This window comes from Candida dubliniensis, chromosome 3 (genome assembly GCF_000026945.1).
Source record: "Candida dubliniensis CD36 chromosome 3, complete sequence".
Taxonomy (NCBI): Eukaryota; Fungi; Ascomycota; class Pichiomycetes; order Serinales; family Debaryomycetaceae; genus Candida; species Candida dubliniensis.
Window position 1 is genome coordinate 1,377,663 of NC_012862.1, and position 22,722 is coordinate 1,400,384.

Below are 22,722 nucleotides of genomic sequence, written 5' to 3' on the forward strand. Positions count from 1 at the left end.
TAACATCTTAAATGAGTGGTTTGCTGGCTTTACAATTGCAGTCATGTGCTTTACTGTTCAATGTGATTGTATTGTTGATGAACATATTATTGGAATGGGCGTTATTCAGTTTCAGAGAAAGAAAAAAAAAAAAGAAAACAAGAGCACTATTAAGTAATCTCACATATCGTTTAGAGCTCATCAGATATAAAAAGCAGGAAGATCCGGTAGCAGTTTTTCAAGTTTGTATTATTTTCTATTTCTCTTTGTCCTTTTAGCTTTTATTGTTCTTCACATCTTTCAGTTCTTTGTTTTGCTTATAAGTTAATTAAACTTACTCATAGTTTGTTAAACTTGGGAGATTCCACTTCTAAAATCAAAAAGAGAAAAAAAAAATAACAGCCTCCCTCCCCAACTAGAAAAGAATTTAACTTTATATTTCACAATTTTTTTTTTTTTCTTTTTCACATCCCCCCACATCCTGACATTCGAACTACTTGATAGGACAAACAAATGTCATCGGAACATAAAGTATCAAGAAACAAACCTTCCTTATCTTGTACAAACTGTCGAAAACGTAAAACCAAATGTGATAGAAAGCAGCCATGTTCCGCTTGCGTGAAGAAAATCAATTTATCTTACACCTGTGCCTATGATACCCCTCCAAAGCAATTCCCAAATACTTCTGACAACTTTCAAAGAGAATATCCAGCACGCAAGCGACACAAACCTGAAATTAGTATTGATGCTAAAAATTCGGCTCAACAAGAATTGGCCAGGTTGCGGAAGCGAATTATTGAGTTGGAGACTTCATTGCAGCATGCACATACACCCAAAACACCACCGGAAAACAAAAACTATCCTAGAAAACAGCCCATATTATCACCAACAAGCTCTACTTGTCCCAACCCTATTGTTAATGACGAAGAAATTATTAATTTTTACGAAGGTTATACCCCAATTCAAGTTAAACGTAATATTAGAAGAGTCAATTATGGGCCATTATCGTGGATTGCCTTGATGAGAAAGGATCCAGCATTAAATTTGGCATGGAAAGTTTTGTGTAGCAAAGATTCCTATTGTATAATCACCAATCGATGGCCCCGCTTAAGTTCAGAAAACAATGCCTTAATCAATATCTCCCACAATCCCGAGGATGAGAAAAATTCCAACTACATGGACAAAATATTTCAGAAAAGAGTGTTAGAATTTGAAGGATACGATGAATTTGTTCCTTATAGGTCTCTTTACGGCCGTAAGGAGTCGGATACGGCAACAGCAGAACAACCTGCATCATCCGAGAAATCAGCATCGAAAACTTCCTCCGCAACAAAAACTGCCAATTCTGGACCACGATTAGATTTCACTCAAATCAGTCTCGCCAAATCAATATTTGACGGTCGTATTAATCCTGAATTACACCTAATTGAGAAAATTAAACAAATTGTACCCAAGAGAAAAGTATTTTGGACTTTGATGGATCGATTTTTCACAGATATCTATCCATATTTCCCGTTTGTGGATGAAGATTCGTTCAAAAAAGAGCTCCTGAGAATATTTGGAGCAAGAAGTTACACAGATTTACCATTTGAAAGTATCAAAGTTGAAAAAAAATTGGATTTGGCCAATATAGCTATATGTTTTATTTTGCTACGGTTGACATATTTGTCATTTTTCAATAATCGTAATTGTGTTAATGAATACATTATGAATTCAGCAGAAGAAACAGTAGCAAAATACATTATGCAAAACCCTATCAATTTATCTACTATTGAAGTGGCAAATTCATGTATTCAGTGTTTCCAATTTACGAGAAAATCTAACGTGACTGTTTTCCAGGCAATGTTATACATGCGAATCTATAGAAACTGTGCACCAGAAGAAAGCGATGGTATTGATGGAGGTGACTCCCAAGTTGCTACTGCATTGCTAGTGCAGATGGCCTACTCATTGGGACTAAATCGTGAACCAGATAAATTTGATGTGTGTAACGACGAAAAAGTAAACCATTTAAGTCGGAAAATCTGGAGTTTCCTTATGAGATCAGATTTAACTCAATGTTACACTTTGGGCAACCCAACAAGCATAGACCCAAGAAACTATGATATTCGGCCCCCATTTGTAAATGACACTAACTCAAATATCCAAGATAGAGAAATGGAGATTGCCATTGTGGAAACATTCGTCTACTTAAATTCAGAGTTGGATCTAATGCGGAAAATGCTTGATCACGTGCTCGATATTAACAACGGTGCCAAGATTAATGATTTGACTAGAGATGTACATGACTTTGAAGTAATCTTGCACGATTTCTTCAATGTTTTAGGGAACGTTAATGCTGGTAAGGTGAAAACGGACAGAGAGAGTGTTATTCAATATTATCATGTTATTAAATTGAAAATCTTTTTGTCAATGAAAACAGCGTTGGTTTCGCTTTATTTCCACATTTATTTGCATTACGAAAAGAGATTTGATAGTGAATTATCATTTTTTTATTTGTCAAAAATGTACTTAATAATAAGAGATGACTTGATCCCTGCTATTGGTCACACTTTGATAGGTAAATACAGCTCGAACGCTTTGGTTTTGAATCCTAACATGCAATTAGCTTTACACAAAATCAACCAAATCAACCTATCGTGTTTAATCCGTGTTACTTATTTGGTGCACATGTTTGAACAAAAGCCAAACCATGAAGAACAGATGGAAAATGATGCCGTATATCAGGAGCATTTCAATAAACTCAAGAGCTTGATGACAAATGTTAGACGTACTGGCGACTTTGTAAGAATCATTATGGAACGAATTGGTTCTAAATATTACTACTCATGGCGTATAGCAAAAGCTCACGTTGGACTATTCAAAATGTTATCAAAACCTGAAAATTATGATAAACAATTATCTGGGATAAGAAAGTTGAAATCTTTCCAATTCACGCCAAAGCAATTGGATGAACTAGACAATCTGATTCGTATTTTGGGGAAATGTGCAGAGAAGTTGGTATTTTATGAGGATAGTGTTGGTATGCTGCCTGATTTCGAAATGCCATTCAAACTGTCTGAAAAAGGGAATGAAGATCAAGGTCAAAGTGAAAGCAAAACCACCACAAATACATCCGACTCAGCACCAATATCAGTGACACCAGATAACAATACATCAGCAATAGTGACACCTTATTCGTCACTTGCATCACCTCGACTCCAATTGGAGAATATTAGCAATGATTATGTTGATCAAATGTGGTTTCTGATGATGGCAATGAAATATGATACTCTAGAGCCTATAGGAAATAACCAAGATTGCCAGAACTGCAATACTGATGACCCTAATGCTTGTCCCGTGTCGTATTACAATCGCGACAATGGAGTTTTAGGTGGTACTGGTGGTCATTTGCTTACACAACAAAAACAAATGACTGCACAGGAACAATTGGCACAGCAAGAGATAACACGTCAAATGCAGTTTGGTAACGAGAACGGATACAACAATGGATTCTTTCTCAATTCTGGATTTGATTTAATGGATGATGGATATTTTTATGGATAGAATATAAATAGATAACTAAAATAAACTATTTACTAGTAGTTTTTTTTTCTTTTTATTTAATCTACTCAACTTTGTTGTCCTCTTTCAAACCTATTTTTTAGCAAACGAAAGTATCACATCGTGTCCAAATTGTATTAAAGCTTCCTCTGTTGTCTGATCCAAGCATGATTTTGCCAATTCTTCATTTTCAAATTCAATAAAAGCCAAGCTTTTCACTTTTACCAATCTCACATTATCAAACCCAGCAAATTTTTCAAAGAAAATTTTTAAATCATCAAAATGTTCCAAGTTTTGAATTAATAATATATGGTTAGGAGGTAATTCTTTCCATTCATCTCTTAATTTCTTTATTTGTTTGTCATTCTTGGTACCCATTTTATCCAATTTTCTTTTCTTACTCCGTAACTCTTTACGTTGTGCTATACTTTCATCAGTTGAAATCACATCAGCATCGGACTTTGCATAAGTGACATTCATAGGCTTAGCCAATAAATCTTTTTTATTGAACTCTAGAGCCTTTGTGGCACTGGGTATATCTTCAAATGTGATAAATGCTTGTCCCTTTAGTTTCAATGTTTTGAGTGCTGAAATCTGTAGTATTTTCCCACATGTATCGAATGTAAGTTGCAACTCTTTTTTCAATTTATTTATTGAAACTTTCTCATTAAGATTGTTAATATAAATGGTTTGTCTTGGGGTAGTCATGGAGTATTTTTTAATTTGAGTTGGTTTAGCTAAAAATAATAGTTCGTGGTTTACTCTATTCATACTGAAAAAAAAAAAAAAAAACCAAAAAATTTTTTTATGGAGTCAAATACAGATTTATTCAAGAACATTGGTAGTTAGCAAATACACAACTACGTACTTCAACAACAACATGTTTTATCGATATACTTTGACACAACGCCCTCTACTAAGGTGTTGTAAATTTGTATACACTATACATGGTACTAGTAATTTTGCAACATTATCCAGTACTACTCCAACGTTGTCTTCATCATATAATTTTCAACCTTCAATACGGAAGAACCCGTTTACTCCCGTTGAAGATACTCAAGCCTCGACAGAAAAGCCAATAGATATAATACAGAGTATTGATACAACATTAGAAAGCAATAGCACAAGTACTTCTACGCATATTAATGATATAAATAGTATAGATCTACCCACTGCAACAGATGAACAAAACACTATTCCTGCCACTGACATAATAAACAGAATAAGTGAAATAATAGTGACAGATACTAAAAGAGCAACTCAATTATACAAGGGAGTCAAAGATAAATTTAAAAGAAAAGTTATTGGGTCAGAATTAATCAAATCTTTTCGTGCTGATAAAGTTAAATTATCAATTTGGAGATACATTATTGATCCACGAGGTAAAATAACAAGAATGAGTATTTTGAACGTTCTTGATTCAATTCTAGAAACATCAGATAAATTAAATGGGATGAAGATTGAGATTTTGTTAAATTATTTGCATAAACTTTCAGCCACTAATAACATAAATACTGATCCACTACTTTTAAGCAGTAAAAAATTCCATGATTTACTTCGATTAGTTCCTTCTGAAAAGCATTTTATATTATACCTGTATATGGTGCAACTAAATATCCAACCAGCTATTAGAAGACATATGGATGGTTTGAAAAAGAAGTTAATCAATGAGTCAGCAAAAACAAGATTTGTAGCTCAAACAGGTTATTTTTCTCCTAAATGGCATGAATTAACAAAGACACAATTTAATAAAACTAAAAGATTACAAATGGTTAATTTCTTTGCAATAGCTGACTTTGAAAGGTTTGCGCAAAACAGTATCAAACATAATCAACCAGCTATGGCATTATATTATTTAAACTGCATGCTTTCAAAATTTGAAAGAAAGTGTCTATACGGTGCCAAAGTCGTTGATAGTACTACTACAGAACAGGACATACAGATGCTACTAAGAACTGTATTGAATTTGGTGATGAAGTTCAAAGGTGGGTCACATGGCATTGATGTATTGAAGTATATGAACAGTGAAAACTTGCGAGTCACATTTGATTTATACTTGTCATTGCTACAAAATTTACGACAATCGGAGAACTATAATGAATTTGCAGTAGTGTTGAATAATTTACCATTAGAAGATTTATCTTATGAGCAAAAATTATCGATAGGTACTGAGATTTTGGCAATGATTCAATCAAGATTTCCAATTTCACCAAAAGTGATCATTGGATATGTAGGTGCATTGTTTAATGGAAGTGATCCGTCCAAGAATCAAGGGTTAGATATGTTAAATGAATTACAAGTATTGGGTATACCCTTTGGATCTAGTGGTGTAGCCAAGATACCCTCGGTGGATGTTGTACAAGTTGCCACAATTCATTCACAATTAAAAGGCTTGAGCATAACTCATAATTGCTTACCATACGTATACAATGTACTCATGGATTCCCTTGACAATATTTTAGAATCACCTGAAGTAGTGTGGCAATTATACAAACAATATCTGTTAGTAGTTCTGAATTCAAGTTTAAATATAACTTGTGATGAGGTGATTACAACATTTTTAGACCATTTGTTAAGAACCGATGAAGATACTTCCTTTCCAGTGATACATACAATAGAAAACTATAGGATTGCAAAGAAGATCACTAAATTTTATTATACATTCCCAGATATTAAGCTCAGCTCATTAAATTCCGAATTGCTAATCCAAACTGCATTATTAATCCACAAAGACTATTCATTTGCATTGGAAATGTTAAAATTATCACGTCAAAAGGGAAATCCGTTCACATTCAATCAAGTATATCCCTTTATCAAGTATCATTATGATAACAAAGAGTATTCTGAGGCTCGAGTCTGGTACGATGAATTGGCCAAACTGGGAGCCGGTTCCACTGGTATCATGTTGAGTGAACTTTTTGGCATTGCTAAACAGCTAGGCTGGCCAGTTAACAGTTGCACTTATAAATTCAATATAACCAAAAGGAAAAGACACAATAAACAGGCATTGGACGAGATTCAAAAGGATTCAGCAATGTTTATTGAAAAATCTGATATTGATGATGGAAGGGATAATGATCATCAGATTGCTACTAACAACAACAATAACGATTTTGAAAATGAATTAGGGTCCATCTTACAAAGTTTAAATCAAAAACTGAAAATTACATAGCTAACATAGGATTAATAGCACATACAGAATTAACAGGGTCAAATTATTTGCGAATTGATCTTGCTTGATAGGCGCAGATCCCATTGAAGTTGGTAGCGTAGACGAAACATATCTGAATCAGGGTAAAATGTAAACAAAGAAAAGAAAAATCGAAGTGTGGGAAAGGAAAAGGAGTGAAGAGTGAAGAGTGAGAGAGAAAAAAAAAAAAAAAAAAAAAAAAAAACAAAACAAAAAAATTGATTCCCACACACATTCATATGAATTAATATAAACATTGAATAACCTACCTAGAATCACTTTACCTTGTTAGACAATACATTCGACAAGACTAAACAATAACCTTGAATATGATTCCTGATATACTACCACGGAGTTCCCCTATACATCATATACAATCTGCTCCAGTGTATTCTAAATTATCGAATTCATTACATAGTACACCTACAAAGCAAGCTACCACCTCACCACCACTGGATCGAGCGGAGACTATGAACCATCAAATTGAAGAAGATATTGATGATTGTACAACAGAAGTAGACTCAGAAGAATTGAATCAAAACAGCAATAGCAAGAAAAACCATGAACAATTTGAAAGTATTGCACATAACATTAATGAAACCATTTCCGAGTTAAACACTATATATCAAGAAATTGGATATTCACTACTAGAAACGAATAATAAAAAGTCGGAAATTTTCAATACTATCCAGGACACAATCAATAATTTTGCCAATAATTTGAATCGAGAAAAGTCGAATATTGAGAACGAATGTGAGTGGTTAAGACAACAGATTCGAATAATACTATCAATGATAAATGATCCGCGGGGAGACAAATCATTGGAACTAATATGTAAAGGGTTGGTTTTCAATAATCAGCAACAATATGAAGATGGATATCGAGAGCAAATTCTTAATAAAATAACTGCTATGAGTGAGGAGTTTAAACTGGGGAAATTGTCAATGGAACAGCAATATGACTACATGATGAAGAATATCCCCAAATTGTCTTTGATTGAACAACGTAATCGATTAAATAAGATATTTCTACAAGTATTGAAAAGTTTTGTAACGACATTCAAAAAATTGAATCAAGTGAATCTTGACTATGTTGAAGTGTGTGATATCATTGGAGATGAGAATATTCCTAAATCATCAGTATTATTGACATTGCCTTCCAAACCTGATGCTGAATATCATAGATATGTGATCGACGAATTTGAGCGGATCATTCAAGCACTAAATTTTTCAGATAAGAATCAAATACCAACCGATCATAGAAAAGAAAAGTTTACTGCCTTTGTATTGGCCAGTCCAGTTAAGAAGCATCAAGAAACTAGTGAAGCTAGTAATGATGGATTTGTCAAGTTACGAGATATCAATTATCAGTTGGTTAGAATAATTAGGGGGCTTAGATTTACCAAAATCACCAACGAACTCATTTCAACTATCAAGTCAGAAATAGAACAATGTCAAGCAGAAATAGAAACCCGAAAGTCTACTGTCATTGGGATCATTGAGAAATGTATTCAATTTATAAATGTTTTACAATTGAACGATGATCAAGTTTTACAACTACAAAAAGAGCACAACCCACATGTCGAGGCATTGTTGGATATGGAAACCTTGAACTTGATTCTACAAGAGCCTCAACAATTAGGTTTAAATGACTCGCATATTGAATTTCTAATTAGTTTCCAAAACATGTTACAACAAACAATCGATACTAAGCAAGCACAATGGGATCAATATTCAGTTACATGTAAATCGTTATGGGAAAAATTAGGTGAAAGTGAAGAATATATCACCAATTTTTTATCCAAAAATAGCTCATTGACTGATCTTTCGCTACTAAATTTTAAAATGGAACTTAATCGATTATATATCAAACGGTCAGAATATATTGAGAGTTTCATATCAGATGCTCGAAGTGAAATTGAAAAAATGTGGGACAAGATGTATTATTCTCAAGATATGAGGATGGATTTTGAATTTTTCAATTATTCAAGTGATAATGAAGATATTGATAAGGAAAAAATTTTGAGTAAACATGAAGAAGAATTGGAGAATTTAAAACAAGAATATTCTCAAAAGAAAAACCTTTTCCAAATGTATGAAGAACTTCAACAATTATTAAAAGATCAGCAATTCCTTATTGAATCATCCAAGGATTCCTCGAGATTATTAAGCAAAAATTCTTGTAAAATTCTTCTTAACGAAGAAAAAATTAGGAAAAGAATTAATAAGACTTTGCCCAAACTTATAGACAGTTTGAAAAAGGAAACAAGCCAGTATAATAATAATGCTATACAACTGGGCAAACGTACATTATTTATCAACGGGGAGGATTTTTTTGAGAAAATATTATTCATTGAATCAGAACAATATAAAATATCAGGTGGACGAAATAAATCCTCATCACGGACTGGTTCTAGAGTACCCTCTCAATCGAAAACAATATCATCAACGAGGCAGCCATCAAGGGGTTCAAATCCGCATAAATCACCAATGAAAGTATTGTCGAGACCTGCAAGTAGATCGATCATCAATAAGAATCCTTCTCCCGTATCTAGAACAACTCTGAAATGGAGCAAGGAAAAGACATTCAATAACCCAACCACAATAAAATTGGGTAATGCTATCAACAGTAGATTAGAAGCCCATCATCGTCATCAACATCTACAACCACATCACCAAAACACTTCTTTGTTGAGTGAAGAGAGTCCTATGCGTGCTTCACGTGACAATTCAGTGTTGGGTAAACCACCACCAGCAATTCAGCCACTAATATCCCCATTAAAACCATTGAATATACATAATGTCGGAAACATAACTACAATTGGAACTCCTCCTTCGACAATGAAGCCTGAATCCAATAATATATCTTACGGGAAAGAAAACTGTTCACCATTTGATTTATCTCCAGTTAAAATCAGACCTGGATTTTTCGACCACGATGGGTCGAGAAGGGCTAGTGGGGTTTCAAATGATACATCAACGGTTATTGGAGAAGATTACCTCAGCTGGAGAGACGAGAAAATAAAACAACTCAGAGAAATATAACTTTCAAGTATACTTTTTGTTTAGTTTTAGGTGGCGTATAATTTCTCATTTTTTGTATTTTTATTTCTATTTTGTATTAATGATTCATAGAAAGATCCTGAATAAACAATATTACAGTATATAGAATTAAAAAAAAAAAAAACGAAAGAAAAGCACACAATTTTTTTGACTCAGCTAGTCTTGACGTTCTCTTTAACAGTAACATCATCAGTAGCATCTTCTTCTTCTTCTTCTTCTTCTTCATCATCATCGTCATCATCATCATCATCATCATCATCATCGTCGTCGTCGTCGTCGTCGTCATCGTCGTCGTCGTCATCAACTATTGCTGAGTCATCAATGTTATCCTTTGATTCATCTTCATCTTCTTCGTCTGGTACTTCGGGATATCCACCTAATTTCATTACTATTTTGTTAACAATTTCATTCCAATCCATCATTCCACCCATACCAATATCGCCAAAGCTACCAAACACTTTTTCCAGTGGCTTCAACACTTCGATCCAAGGCATATCATCAGCAATCAATCTCAATTGCCTTTTTGTTGTGCTTGAACTATAGGAATGACTATCCATAGCCGGAGCCAATAATATAGGGAAAGCAGTATTCCATGCTCGAATGACATTAGTCAATAAATTATCACATATACCTAAGGTAATCTTTGACAAGGTATTAGCAGTCATTGGACAAACAACCAAAATATCTGCCCAACGTCTTAACTCAATGTGTAATACTGGGTCCAGTCTTATCTTCCAAGTTGTCCATTCATCAATATCAGTCCAAATTCTCACTTTTTTAATATTCTCCAATATACTTAACGTTTCTGGTAAAATGAAATTCTCACTAGCTTTAGTTAAAATAACTTGTATAGATATTTTTTCTGGAGTGTAAATTTCAAACAACTTGTTGACTATTAATTTCACTTTCGCCACTGATAATGCACCACAAACCCCTAACAAGACATGGAATTTGCCATCATCTTGAGGTAAACGTGGGTCAGTGTTAGCATTCTGTTCACCTGCACCAGTATTAATGCCCGTAGCTGCAGCTGGTAGTGGTGGTGGTGCTACTGTTGTTGTCCCTGTAACACCACTTGAAGGGGCGCTAGCAACGATCGAGTGTGGAGTACTTTGGGTACTTCCCACAGAAGAAACAGATGTAGCTCTTATGCTTTCTTGACTCTTAATTGCATCTTTATGAAACACTGGGTTCTCGCCGTGTTGAGGACTAGCTGTTGGGGATAAACTCGTTGCATTATTTGAAGCAGACCCACTTCTTGAACGGTTTCTGACTGGTCGTAATGTTTCTTCAACATAGAAATGGGCATGAACGGATGGTGCCTTATGATGCTGATTTTCTTTGGGTGGGTTCAAGGTATAGTCAATATTAGACAACGAATCATTTTTGTTTTTGTCTATTAATGGATTTGTGGTTGTAGGGCTGACAGTATTAGTTGTGGTAACAATCGGTTTGGTTGTATCAGAAGATTCTTGTTTCTCCTTTAAGTATGCACCGCCTGCCATTACAGTTTCACGAGTTTCCAGTGAAGTTGATAATTGTGGCGATAATTTTATAGTTGCTGACTGATTGGAGGGTGTTGAAGTTGATTGTGTCTGCGGCTGAACCTGTGAAGAAGCGGTGTTTGGAAAATGTTTTGGTTGTGGGTGTACAATGTTTGAATCCTGATTGAGCGTTGGTGGTGGAGATGAGGGTCCTTTAGTTAAGATGGATCGAGGTGGTTCTTCATCCTTTTTAGACTGTATTTGTAATTTAGGTTCTTTAGGAGTATCTGAAGGCATCTAAGAAATGTTGGTTATGTTAAAGTACTAAATTAAAAACAAAGTAAATAAACGTTAGACCTCAAGGAATTGAAACAAAAATTAAAAATTAGACAACAATATTAAGAAAGTATAGAGAATAAAAGAAAAAAATTTGTGATTTGTGAAATGTGAAATGGGTGGTGGTAATCGTTATGGTATTTTTTTATTTTTTTTTTTTTTTTGATTGTTATGGTATTAGAAATTTAATCGATTGCTGTTGTAGTTGTTGTAATGGAGGGTAGTGCATTTTTTCTGTATTTTTTTTTTTTTACTTTACTTGTGTGATCATTAGCACTGGTATGGTTTTGTTGTTGTTGACTCAACTGTCACTCAATTATCTCACTTGCATATATCTATGTATGTCAAGTCAACCAAACATATAGTTTACTAATCGCTACATCACAAGGCGAAGTTTCTAACTTCTTTGTTAGGTTTGATTACGTATTGACCGTCCCGTGTGGATATGCCACAGTAAGATGTTGTACCTAAACACACTACCTCTACAGGTCTTAAGCAAGAGTTCTAATCCCAAATATGTTTCCTGTTCATGGCTGTACTGTCTGCTGAATAAACAACAATTCTTCTAAATTACTATCTATACATATGCATATACATGGTAATTATAATTTTGCAATTCTCAATTTTGCTTGATGCAATAAACTTTGCTCAATTTCATATAACCTATGGAAGACATCAGCAAAAAATTTTGAAGCAACTGGACGTCTTAATTTAAATGTTGGGGTTACTACTTCTCTTTCCACAGTTAAAGGATTAATTTCGATATGAATGTTGTGTAATATTTCGAATCCATTCAATTTCCCACGAACATTGTGATTCATTTTTTCCAAAAATTTGCTTTTAATTTCAATTTTGTTCAAGTCTTGTAATAATTCATGTTCAGAAATATCAATCTTATTAAACCCAAATTCTTCATTAAGAAACTTTAATCCCTTCTCATATTCAACACCAACAATCCCTACCAAATAAGTTTGTAAGGAGTTTCCATGAACGTATAATTGGGTGATTTGGGGATTGGACGACAAATATCTGTTTTCAATCCTTTCTGGAGAGACATATTCCCCCTGCTGCATTTTGAAAAAATTCTTAACTCTATCAATAATACTAACTCTCCCAGTTTTAGGGTCAATTCGAGCAATATCACCAGAATGGAACCAACCGTCTTCATTAATGGAATTGTCGGTCTCTTCTTTGTTATAATAATAACCTTTAAACATTTGCGGCCCTTGAAGCATCACCTCACCTTCTAAATTATCAATACTGTATCCCATATCTCTAACACTTCGTAACTTCAATTGTCCTGTTGGCAAAATAGGTCCACAAGTACCTGCTTGTGCCTCGTAGTCATCAGTACTAGTAATGGCAGCACCACTTTCTGTCAAACCATACTGTTGTCTTATACCCATATTTAAACTTGCTTTCAAATATACCAATGTAGATGGAGCAATCGGGGCAGAAGCAGTCTGAACCCATTTGATATTATCATACCCAACTAGTTCCCGTAAAAACTTATAAGGGGCGTATTGATCAAGAGCAGCATTTAATCCTTTGGCACCATCACGTTTACCTTGTTCTTTAATTTTGTATTCAATGATTTGGTTGACTTTGTCTTGTTCTGCTGGTGATAATTCCTTAATCTTACTCTTAATCAAAGCTTCTAATCTTGTTAATAATCGAGGAACAATTGACATATAAGTTGGTTTAAAAATTCTCAAATCCTCAAGCATATTGGAAAATGGATTGATGTTTTCTTGTCCAAGAGTCAATTGTGGGAATCCCAAGTAATATCCTGTAGACCAAGCAAAGGCACTAGTTTGACGTTCATACAAATGAGTCAAAGGCAAAAAAATGAATGCTTTTTCGCCAACAGCAGCAGCATGAGGTTTAATACAAGTCAATGACGTGATGTAAGCAGCAGCACCAGCCTGGGATATCATGACTCCCTTTGGTTTACTGCCAGTGGTCCCTGAAGTGAATGAAATTGTAAACAATGCATCTTTGTTTGGTGGCAATTCATGGATTGGATTGTTTAAACCTAATGCTTCAATTTGATTCAAGTCTTGAATGGTAACATTAAATTTTGCAGCTTGATCAAACCATTCTTGTGATACCAAATCAATTGGATCCATTGAAACAATTGAAATTAATGAACTTGTTTGCTTGGGGTAATTTCTTTTTAAATCCAACAACACAGGGATTTTATCATTAGTTGTGACGACAATGGGTGATTCAGTTAATCCCAAAATATATTGCGAGACATCAGGACCCAAAGTATCATATAATGCTGTATTGGTGATAGAATATGAACTGCATGCCAAATCAGTCAATACCCATTCTAAACGGTTAACAGCAAATATGGTCAAGATAAATGAAGTGCTTTTTTCAATTTCAAAATCTTGATTATCTCTTCCAGATTTTTGGATGCCATAAGTTGGCCAATCACGTAAATGATTAACAACTTTTCTATGAGATTCCAAATGAGAATCAAGAAATGGGTTTTGCAATAATGAGCGAATGAACCCAGCACCAATATTGTTTTTCTTAGTTTTCACTTCGGAATAAGTGAAATAATCAAACCTTGGAGCCAGAGTTTTATTTTTGTAATCATAAGGTCTTTTACCAAGACATGGACGATCACCAAACATGTCTGCAGCATTATTAAATAACTTGGGGTGAGTATCTAAATCAGGATGAATGTTTTGGATTAAACGACTGGCGGTGGCTTTGTTTCTGAAAACTCGAGAATAATTGGTATCGGAGTTGGCATCTGGTTTTAATGGTACGCTCACAGTGATATCACGAGTGAATGGCAAATGAGATATAGCGACTTCTTTGGTGAAATCAGTAGCAGAAAACAAGTTGAAGGACATTTTAATTATTAACTATCGAATGGGTAATTTAAATAAAAAGAAAGGAAAGAAATGCTATAAATCACAATTACTGATTGCATTAAGAGAACATGAAAGATACATATATATATATATACTTTTTTAACTTGGTGCTACTGTTGTTGTTGCCGTATGTGGTTGTGACATTTCCCCACACTCTTCTAGGGATGTGAATTAGTCTAGAATTTTTGAGTGCAAAATAAGAATCAATTTAGTTCCGACCTAAAAAGAAATACTACAGCCGGAACAATTATTCACCTTATCATTCTGATCATTAACTATTGAAAGATTAGCAAATGTGGATAACATAAAAAAAAGAGGAGAACCAAGTAGCTGTAATGTGTTAATTCTTGACAATAGAGAAGGAGGAGGGGTTAGAAGATCAAGACCAGTACAGGCTTATAAGCCGATATTGTAGAGTATATGGGGATATACCCATGGCTATTTCTCTTAATCAAATAAAACTGTTTTATTTGAGGCTTGGCAATTTGGGTAAGGTTATTCTTGATAAGTGAAGAGTGGGAATTATTCATCGATTCTAGTGTGTTTGAAATATCCAATACACACATATTAAACATAACCGAAACAAAAAAATAATTTCACCACTTCTTGAGAGCGATTTACCCCTCCCTTTCTTTAGTACACGGTTTTTGGCTGTGTCAACTAAACTAACTAAAGTAATCCAACGTACCTAAATCCTGAAACATGACTCCAGCTGATATATTTGTTTAGTTTCCGTTTGATACTACCAATATATGTCAATAAATACATTGGAGATGGGGAAAAGTAGAAATGCAATCTACACCAAGACTACCTACTTTACAGCTGTTGTCATTTTTTGTTTCCAATTATTCAATAACCACATAAAGAAGGCAAAACAGTGTATGTATTCAATTGGCATATACGAGTTGAACAGGCGGATAAAGCATAAAAGTGTAAATTCTATCAATCCACTGGTAGTTTTATTGTCTCTTTATTGTTGGTTATTGTTTGATGGAAGGTTATTTGATTAACCCGGTCATATGATCAGTAGTCGGTAGTTGTAGTGTTGAAGTGGTAACACTTCAAGATAAACCAAACAGCTCGATTTTATTATTAAGTCACAACTATTTTCTATCTACTACAGCTAGCGAAACATTCTCTTTGTGCCACTGACATTTTGATTTCTTGCTATTGAAGAGAACTTCTCAAATGGACAGTTTCTTTTTTCACTTCCCCAATGTTGTGAGGGGTGTTGATCTACCTAACTCAAACTGATGACATTGACCTGTCTCTTGATGCATTTGTGTTTTGTAAAGCGATTCATCTGTAAATTCTTTTCGTTATTTTGTGCACCAAATCATTTATCTCATTGGTGTTGCAACCAGTATTCTCCACTTATTCCCCATGGCAATATACTAGCCCTAACTTCTCCAAACCACCAAAGGTGTGGTCTTGGAGATTGAATTTGTGTTTGCTTGGTGGTGGGCAGTGTATTTGATGCTCTCGCCCCACAAAAATTATGCAGCAAAGTTTTATACTGAAGCTCCACTTCCTCGGTTTAGTATGTTGTACATTAAATATACTCCTAATTTATGTTGTGCCTTATCGTCACTGGATATCAAATTTAGAAATCAATGAATGAAAGAATTGTTAATATCATTTTGGGTTATACAATGCATGATTTGTTTATGACCAACACAAGCATATATTACCGAAAGACAACTCGATTTAATTGAAGTGGTTTTGTTGGGTGAGAGAATCTAGCACTTGCGGTGCCAGTTCATTTTTTACTTGAAAAATTGGTGATTATAACTATCAATTTACAACGATTAACGAATTATTATAGTCTTTGAAAAAAAAAATGCTTAAAATTATACGTCTATAAAGATATATATATATATATTATTTTATAATTATACTTTTATAACCTTGTTCTTTATTTATGTCTAATTTACAATCATTATCCTAATGATAAATCCTTAATTGAGTTCATTAATTCTCTTGCTTTTTCTTCCTCACTAGTTGTGCTAGTAGTTTCTTGATTGTCTGATGTAGCCGTTGTTGCTGGATTTGTGGTATCTGGTTGTTTTTGTTTAGTTTGAGATGTCACAGGTGTAGATTCTTTAGAAGTACTCAAGCTTTTTGCAATCGGAGGTTGACTGTTGGTTTGTTTTGTGCGTGCTTGTGGTGGCGGTGGCGGTTGCGGTGGTGGTGGTGCATGCACTGTGGGTGGGGTTTGTTGAGGGTATTGCTGCTGTTGGTAATTATTATATTGCGATAATGATCTCGAATTGTAATATTGTACCGGCACATACATAGCTGTTGCTGATGCTGGCCCTGCTCCTGGTGGATTAAAATAAGGTTGTTGCATATAAAGATACCCTGGTGAAAATTGGGGATTTTGTACTCCACTGGAGGCTACTTCTGGCTGGGGGTATCCCATTACTGATAGCCCTTGGAGCTGTTGATATTGTTGATATCTTGGTGATCCTGTTCCGCCAGTTGAGATGAATTGAGCTATACCGCCTGGTGACATCATTGGTGGGCCATATGATGGGTGGATTGTTCCTGGTGGTGGGAGTAGTGGAGCTACTCCTGGAGGAGGTGCCTGTGCAGACGGCATTGCTGTTCCTGTGGAACTATAGTATAAGTTGCGTTGGTACAGATTTTTTTCAAATGCAAGACTGCTGAGAACAGATGGACTGGAAGGTTGTTGTTGCTGTTGTTGCTGTTGTTGTTGTTGTTGTTGTTGTTGCTGATGACTCTGTTGTTGTGGTTGTTGCTGATACGGTTGTGGTAGAGGTAATGGTGCCTGGGGCATGTGATGGCGAGCAATTGATTTATCCAAAGTTGGCGAATGAGAATAGAATTGCTGCTGCATTGAAAATTGTGGTGGCATAGAAAACATTCCACCAACTCCACTATTAATGCTGTTATTACTGTTATTGCCTCCTCCATACATTTGCTGAACGGTATAATTATTAAAATCGGGATATTTATCAAATCGTACAGTTAATGATCTTCCTTCAAATTCAACATTATTAAACATTTCAATCAATTTCTCCGATGACTCCCTATCGCCAGTTCTAACAATTGCAAACCCTCGACTCTTGTTTATAAGAGCCGGTCCTCCAACCATTTGTCCTCTATGTTGCTGTTGATACAAAAAATACGGATCGTGGCGTAAAATTTGCTGGGTAGGAATCTCGACTCGAAGAATAGATATAGTATTATCTGGTTCAAACTCAAGGGATTTTGCGATTAGGAAATTCTTTAATGATGTCCAAGTTGAATTGTAGGGAACATTACCTATGAATAATCTTTTGGGGTTCACTTTAATTAATTGCTCGGGATTTTCACCATCACCCGAAGGGATAAAAATAAACTCATCATCGGTTTCATTTTCATTTTCATCTCCTTCTAATTGGTCTTGAACATCTTCATCTTTATCCATTTCTTCTATTTGTTCTAGTTTTGGTTCCAGTCCCAGCCCTGGTCCTGGTCCTGGTCCTTCCAGTTGTACAATTGTATCACTTTGAGAATCTTCATTGTTAGAAACAATAGATTCCGGAGAACTAGTATTGCGGTCTCGGTTTTGTGCCATTCTCATCATAAATGGAGGAACCGGTTTCTTGGGAAACAGAAAATCGTTGCCTATTGACGAAGCAGTTGAACTTCTTTGACTCGTTCCCATTGAGGATATTGAGCTTTGCGTTGAGTAACTAGTCTTTGAACTTGTACGTCTTGAATCAATTGATGTTCGATTTGATGAAGATATTCTTTGCGAAGTAGATATTGACGATGAGGAGCTGCGATGAGGATACGGAACATGTCTCCCATAAGGGAAGGGTTGTACTTGTGGTACAAATTGAGGGTTGAATTGTGGGACTGGTGCCAGTGATGGTGATGACGAACGTGGTTTGTCGGGTTCTTTCAATTTCACCTCAATGATGTTTCCATCTATTTCAGCTTGGGATAAATTAGTGATGATTTTATGGTATGTGAATAAATTAGTGATTTGTAATACTGCTGTAGTGGTCGTATTATTGTTACCATTCTTATTATTACTGGCTTGGTTGAATTCTATAATATGAAATTGATCTTCCTTAATGCGAGAATCTATGAATTGATGGAGATCATTTTGGGTACAGCTACTAGGGATATTGTTTAAGATAACTTCATACGGTGCAGTGGATACATAAGAGCTTGTTGGTGATGCATTGGTAGTTGATTTCCTGATAAGTGGTTTTGAAGCTTGAAGTGGTGGTGGTGGTACTTGATAAGACAAGTCTGAAGGATCTGAAGGCTGCGAATATATTGATGGGGAAAAGGGGCTTGCATCCTTATTGAATGTAGGCTTATCCTTATCATCTCGCTTCAATTTCGCAGACTCACTACTTGGTTTCTTAGTCGGTTTCAGTGACATGTTGTGTAAGATAGTTTAGATGAATGCAAGTTACAATGCTATAGAAAATCCAACAACAGAATTAAACGGGTGGTGGATGTAAGGATGTATATGGATTGTATAATGACAAAAATGAATTTCAATTTGAATGCAAAAAAAAAATGGGCTGGAGGGGACCAATGGAAGTGGAAGAGGTTAAGCAAGTTCTCAAATATAATTATGGTTTTGTACGTCGTCTTAATTTATTTTTATTTTGTTTTGTTTTTGTTGCTCCGTCTTTGTTCGTTCCTGTCTTGGGGGATTTTTTTTTCTTGGTCCCTTGATTATAAATTGATGTTGATAGTGTAGGTATTGCAAATTGAGATGGTGAAATATCAATTGAATTAGTTGAGGGGTGTTACTTGTTGATGGGTGACTTATGATGATGGTGTCTACCTCTCCTGATATTCTTTTTTAGAATCTCTATTTGTACCTGTGCAGCTAATGTTGTTGTTACTGCTGCTGATTCTTCTTCTTCTTCTTCTTCGTCTTAGCTTTTGTTTCTTTTAGCTTTAGTTAATTAAACCCAAATTTGAAATGATTATAAACTTGACAAAGCAGAACAACTAATTTATGTATGGGTATTTGACATTAAATAATTTAAAAAAAAAAAAAAATGTTGTTCCAAATTATTCAAGGTTCTTTTTCTAGATATATATATATGTATGTGTGTTTGAAATCTTAGGGTCTTTCTCCTCGAAGAAGCCAAAATTATGAATAACAATGAATGACAGGAAAACTAGCTTTATCTTCGTTACCTGTGAGGGGAGAGGGGACGGAGAAGGTTGTGAAAAACTTTGGAAATTGTCCAAATACAACTTGTTATAAATCACAAATTGAACTTAATATCAAATAATATCCAATTGAAATGGTGGAGGGGCAGGACGTGGTGGAGGTGGAAAGACATAAATTTCAAAAGTCAAAATGAAAAAAAAAAATGTTCTACCACAACAAAAAAGCAAAAATGTTAAATATCAAAAGCAAGCTTGAAATACAATGGAATATAGGGAAAAAAAAAAAAAAACTTTACTTGTTGGTAATTGAATACTTTAAAAAGTGGAAAGAAAGAAAAAGGTTTCAATTTAAATTTGATCCAATTATGAAAAGAAAGTTTTCTTTTTTTTTATACAAAGAGAAAGGAAATCAAGAAAACTGTGATTACTATTGCTATTAACTCATCAACAAATGCATCGGGTTCAATATGTTATTTCTAGAATGTTAAAACCAAGAACTAAAATTTTAGACCGAACTCAGTCTTTCTCCACCACCGCCAACTTAGATAGAAACAGAAAAACAAAAATATGGGAAAAGGCTATTGGAGCAAATTTAACCCATTGTACGTGGAGACTTTGTTGCTCAGCTTTGGTTGGTTTATCTTGTAGCTCACAAGTGAACTAACTAATTGAAAAAGATCTACAATTGGAAAAAGAAAAAAAAAAAGCAATTCTCTCTAAAAGGGGGGAGGAAGGAAAAATGGAAAGGATATCTTCAAAATAAAAGCCAGCAAGTGAAACTTGTATCAATTGAGCTCCACCGACAGTTGCATAAAAAGAACTGACATTCTTAAATCTTACCTTTCAATGCCAAGGTAAACACAATTTATAAATGTAAGCTTATTTGGTCTTAGGCAAGGTTGTTGTTACGTATTTAGTACCAACAACAACACAGATTTAGAAATCTTTCTATTTTGACTTTTTTTGTTTTTTTTTTTTTCATTCTTCTTTTTTGCCTCCTTGTTGTCGTTGATTTTTGTATTTTCTTGAATTCCGTTAGACCTTGTTTGAAAATTGACATAATACATGTTACATTGGAAACTTAGAAACTATGCCACTGTTTAATAGAATTTAGGGAGTAAAAAAATTAAAAAAAAAAAAAAAAAAACTCAGGCATTAATGTGACATATGTTTGTGGAAAACAAATAAATCAACCATAGTGCTTTCTCAGCCAATGTGATATCATAGGACTTGGAACAGAATGGTGCAGGTTGGCCGGCGAAGTCAAGATTGGCGATGGTTATGGAAGAATTGAATGGTGGAATGAAACGCCAAAAAAATTTCACTCGTCAATTTCCCGTGGCATTTTATTTTCCTTTTTTTTTTTTTGCACCCCCTAAATTGCTTTTGTGTCAAGACCAATTTTTTTTTTTTCCGTTTTTCTTCCCTTGATGCTTGTTATGAAACAACGAATGTGATTGATAATTGAATATCTCAATGTGTTCAGACGTAAGCACATATTTGTTATACATCACAATCTGCTCTTCAGATCATTCACATCTCATCATTTGCCCGAAAGAAATAAAGTAAAACTGTTTTAAATTATCATTGGAATATCATAAAATATAAGCAAGTAACTTTAAGCTTCAAATTAAATGTCCTTTTTTTTTTTTTTTTTCTTTCAAGAACAATACACAATAACTAAAATTTAGAGACTTATTTGTCATTCAAATGACAATTCAACTTAACAACAAAACCAAAAAACATGTTTTCTTTTATTAAAGGGTATATAGCAGAAGAAAATCACAAAACAAGAACCAGAACGGATGTTGTTGTTGTTTTCTTTTCCTTGTCGTTGTGTCTCGTAAAAATGTTTACTTCTTAACTCATTTGTATATTATTTGTATACATCTGCTTTGTGTTCGTGTGCCAAAATATACGGTACCTTTGACGGTAATTACAAACATTCGATTAACTTCCGTTTTTGTTTTTGGAGTTAGGTTTTATGATTTTTGCTCGAATAATTATATCTGGCTAATAGTTAATTAATAATTGAAAAAATATATTATACTCAGCTGCAAAAGAAAAAACAAAAAGAAGCTGAGATGTTATTCATTTCGCTTCTTTAAGAATTATTTCAATTTCTTTTCCTTAATGATAAGGTAAGGGAAAATTAATAAATTGTCCATAATATTAAACTAATAAATGGTAATATAGTACATGGTTTTCTAAGCATCATTCGTTTTTCTTTTTTTTTTTTTTCCGTATTTTTTCAAGGTAAAAGTTTTCTTTCCAAAATACAGAAAGAAGTATAAATTAAAATTGATTAGACAAAACCATTCAATTTCACATATAAATCAAAGTCATGCATTTTTTTTTTGTTATATTAATAATCCTCATACACCCGTGTCCCCACTGTCATTTCTTTTAAGATACCTCAATCCTTGCTTTTGCTGGTGTTAAGTTTTCGTCAGAACACTCTTGAAAATATATCCTATTCAAGTAATAGCTGCCATTCATCATAAAATTGTCAAATTTACGTTACAAGCCAAGATATTAGACTTTGAATTATCATCTGATAATTATTTTATCATTCTTTTCAAGGGTCTTTGTTATTAGTTTTTATTCGTTTAAATATTTTTCTTTTTTTTTTTTTTTTTTTTGCAACTAGAATTTGTTAGAATGACGAGAATATTGTGGGAGAGAGGGTTAACTTGCCCCTCAAAAACACAAAAAAATAATAAAAAGTCACCTACACATTTCTTGTTAAAAGATATGCTGAAATGACACATATAGATATAATTATTAGTTTGCTGCATAATTCTTATTTTTGGATTTTACCAAAATCTGAAAAGAAGATCTCTTTTTTTTTTTTTTTTTTTTTGCATTTTTTTGGGAGTTTCATCTTTTGCAAAAGTGGTTGATATGCATTGAATATTGAAACTTAGTTTTGATAATTAAACCTGTCAATTGACAACTGAATGACGTTACCTCTTTTGATAAAAAAAGCTTTTTATGATACGTTTCAAGATGTTCGGTTTGGAAGAGTGTATTATTACAATTAGAATGACCCAGAGATATGCCCATTTTTTGAGGTGTCA

General features: G+C 34.1%; 7 protein-coding genes across 7 annotated transcripts; 3 read left to right on the forward strand and 4 right to left on the reverse strand. All coding sequences in view use genetic code 12, as the record gives it.

Moving 5' to 3' along the window:
- Positions 1–492: 492 nt before the first annotated feature.
- CD36_85860 (oleate-activated transcription factor, putative) lies at positions 493–3,525 on the forward strand (the record flags this gene model as incomplete). The annotated part of the gene is made up of 1 exon (XM_002419445.1): positions 493–3,525. The coding sequence occupies one exon, from the start codon at positions 493–495 to the stop codon at positions 3,523–3,525; it is 3,033 nt and encodes a 1,010-aa protein (XP_002419490.1).
- Positions 3,526–3,615: 90 nt separating this feature from the next.
- On the reverse strand, positions 3,616–4,293 carry CD36_85870 (U2 small nuclear ribonucleoprotein, putative; the record flags this gene model as incomplete). The annotated part of the gene is made up of 1 exon (XM_002419446.1): positions 3,616–4,293. One exon carries the CDS (start codon positions 4,291–4,293, stop codon positions 3,616–3,618), a length of 678 nt encoding a protein of 225 aa, XP_002419491.1.
- A 109-nt stretch (positions 4,294–4,402) lies between these two features.
- CD36_85880 (conserved hypothetical protein) lies at positions 4,403–6,694 on the forward strand (the record flags this gene model as incomplete). Its single annotated transcript, XM_002419447.1, has 1 exon — positions 4,403–6,694. One exon carries the CDS (start codon positions 4,403–4,405, stop codon positions 6,692–6,694), a length of 2,292 nt encoding a protein of 763 aa, XP_002419492.1.
- Positions 6,695–7,041: 347 nt separating this feature from the next.
- On the forward strand, positions 7,042–9,756 carry CD36_85890 (anaphase spindle elongation protein, putative; the record flags this gene model as incomplete). The annotated part of the gene is made up of 1 exon (XM_002419448.1): positions 7,042–9,756. One exon carries the CDS (start codon positions 7,042–7,044, stop codon positions 9,754–9,756), a length of 2,715 nt encoding a protein of 904 aa, XP_002419493.1.
- A 170-nt stretch (positions 9,757–9,926) lies between these two features.
- On the reverse strand, positions 9,927–11,555 carry SIS2 (halotolerance protein, putative; the record flags this gene model as incomplete). The annotated part of the gene is made up of 1 exon (XM_002419449.1): positions 9,927–11,555. One exon carries the CDS (start codon positions 11,553–11,555, stop codon positions 9,927–9,929), a length of 1,629 nt encoding a protein of 542 aa, XP_002419494.1.
- A 641-nt stretch (positions 11,556–12,196) lies between these two features.
- CD36_85910 (long-chain-fatty-acyl-CoA synthetase, putative) lies at positions 12,197–14,464 on the reverse strand (the record flags this gene model as incomplete). Its single annotated transcript, XM_002419450.1, has 1 exon — positions 12,197–14,464. One exon carries the CDS (start codon positions 14,462–14,464, stop codon positions 12,197–12,199), a length of 2,268 nt encoding a protein of 755 aa, XP_002419495.1.
- Positions 14,465–16,424: 1,960 nt separating this feature from the next.
- CD36_85920 (conserved hypothetical protein) lies at positions 16,425–18,890 on the reverse strand (the record flags this gene model as incomplete). Its single annotated transcript, XM_002419451.1, has 1 exon — positions 16,425–18,890. The coding sequence occupies one exon, from the start codon at positions 18,888–18,890 to the stop codon at positions 16,425–16,427; it is 2,466 nt and encodes an 821-aa protein (XP_002419496.1).
- Positions 18,891–22,722: the final 3,832 nt, after the last annotated feature.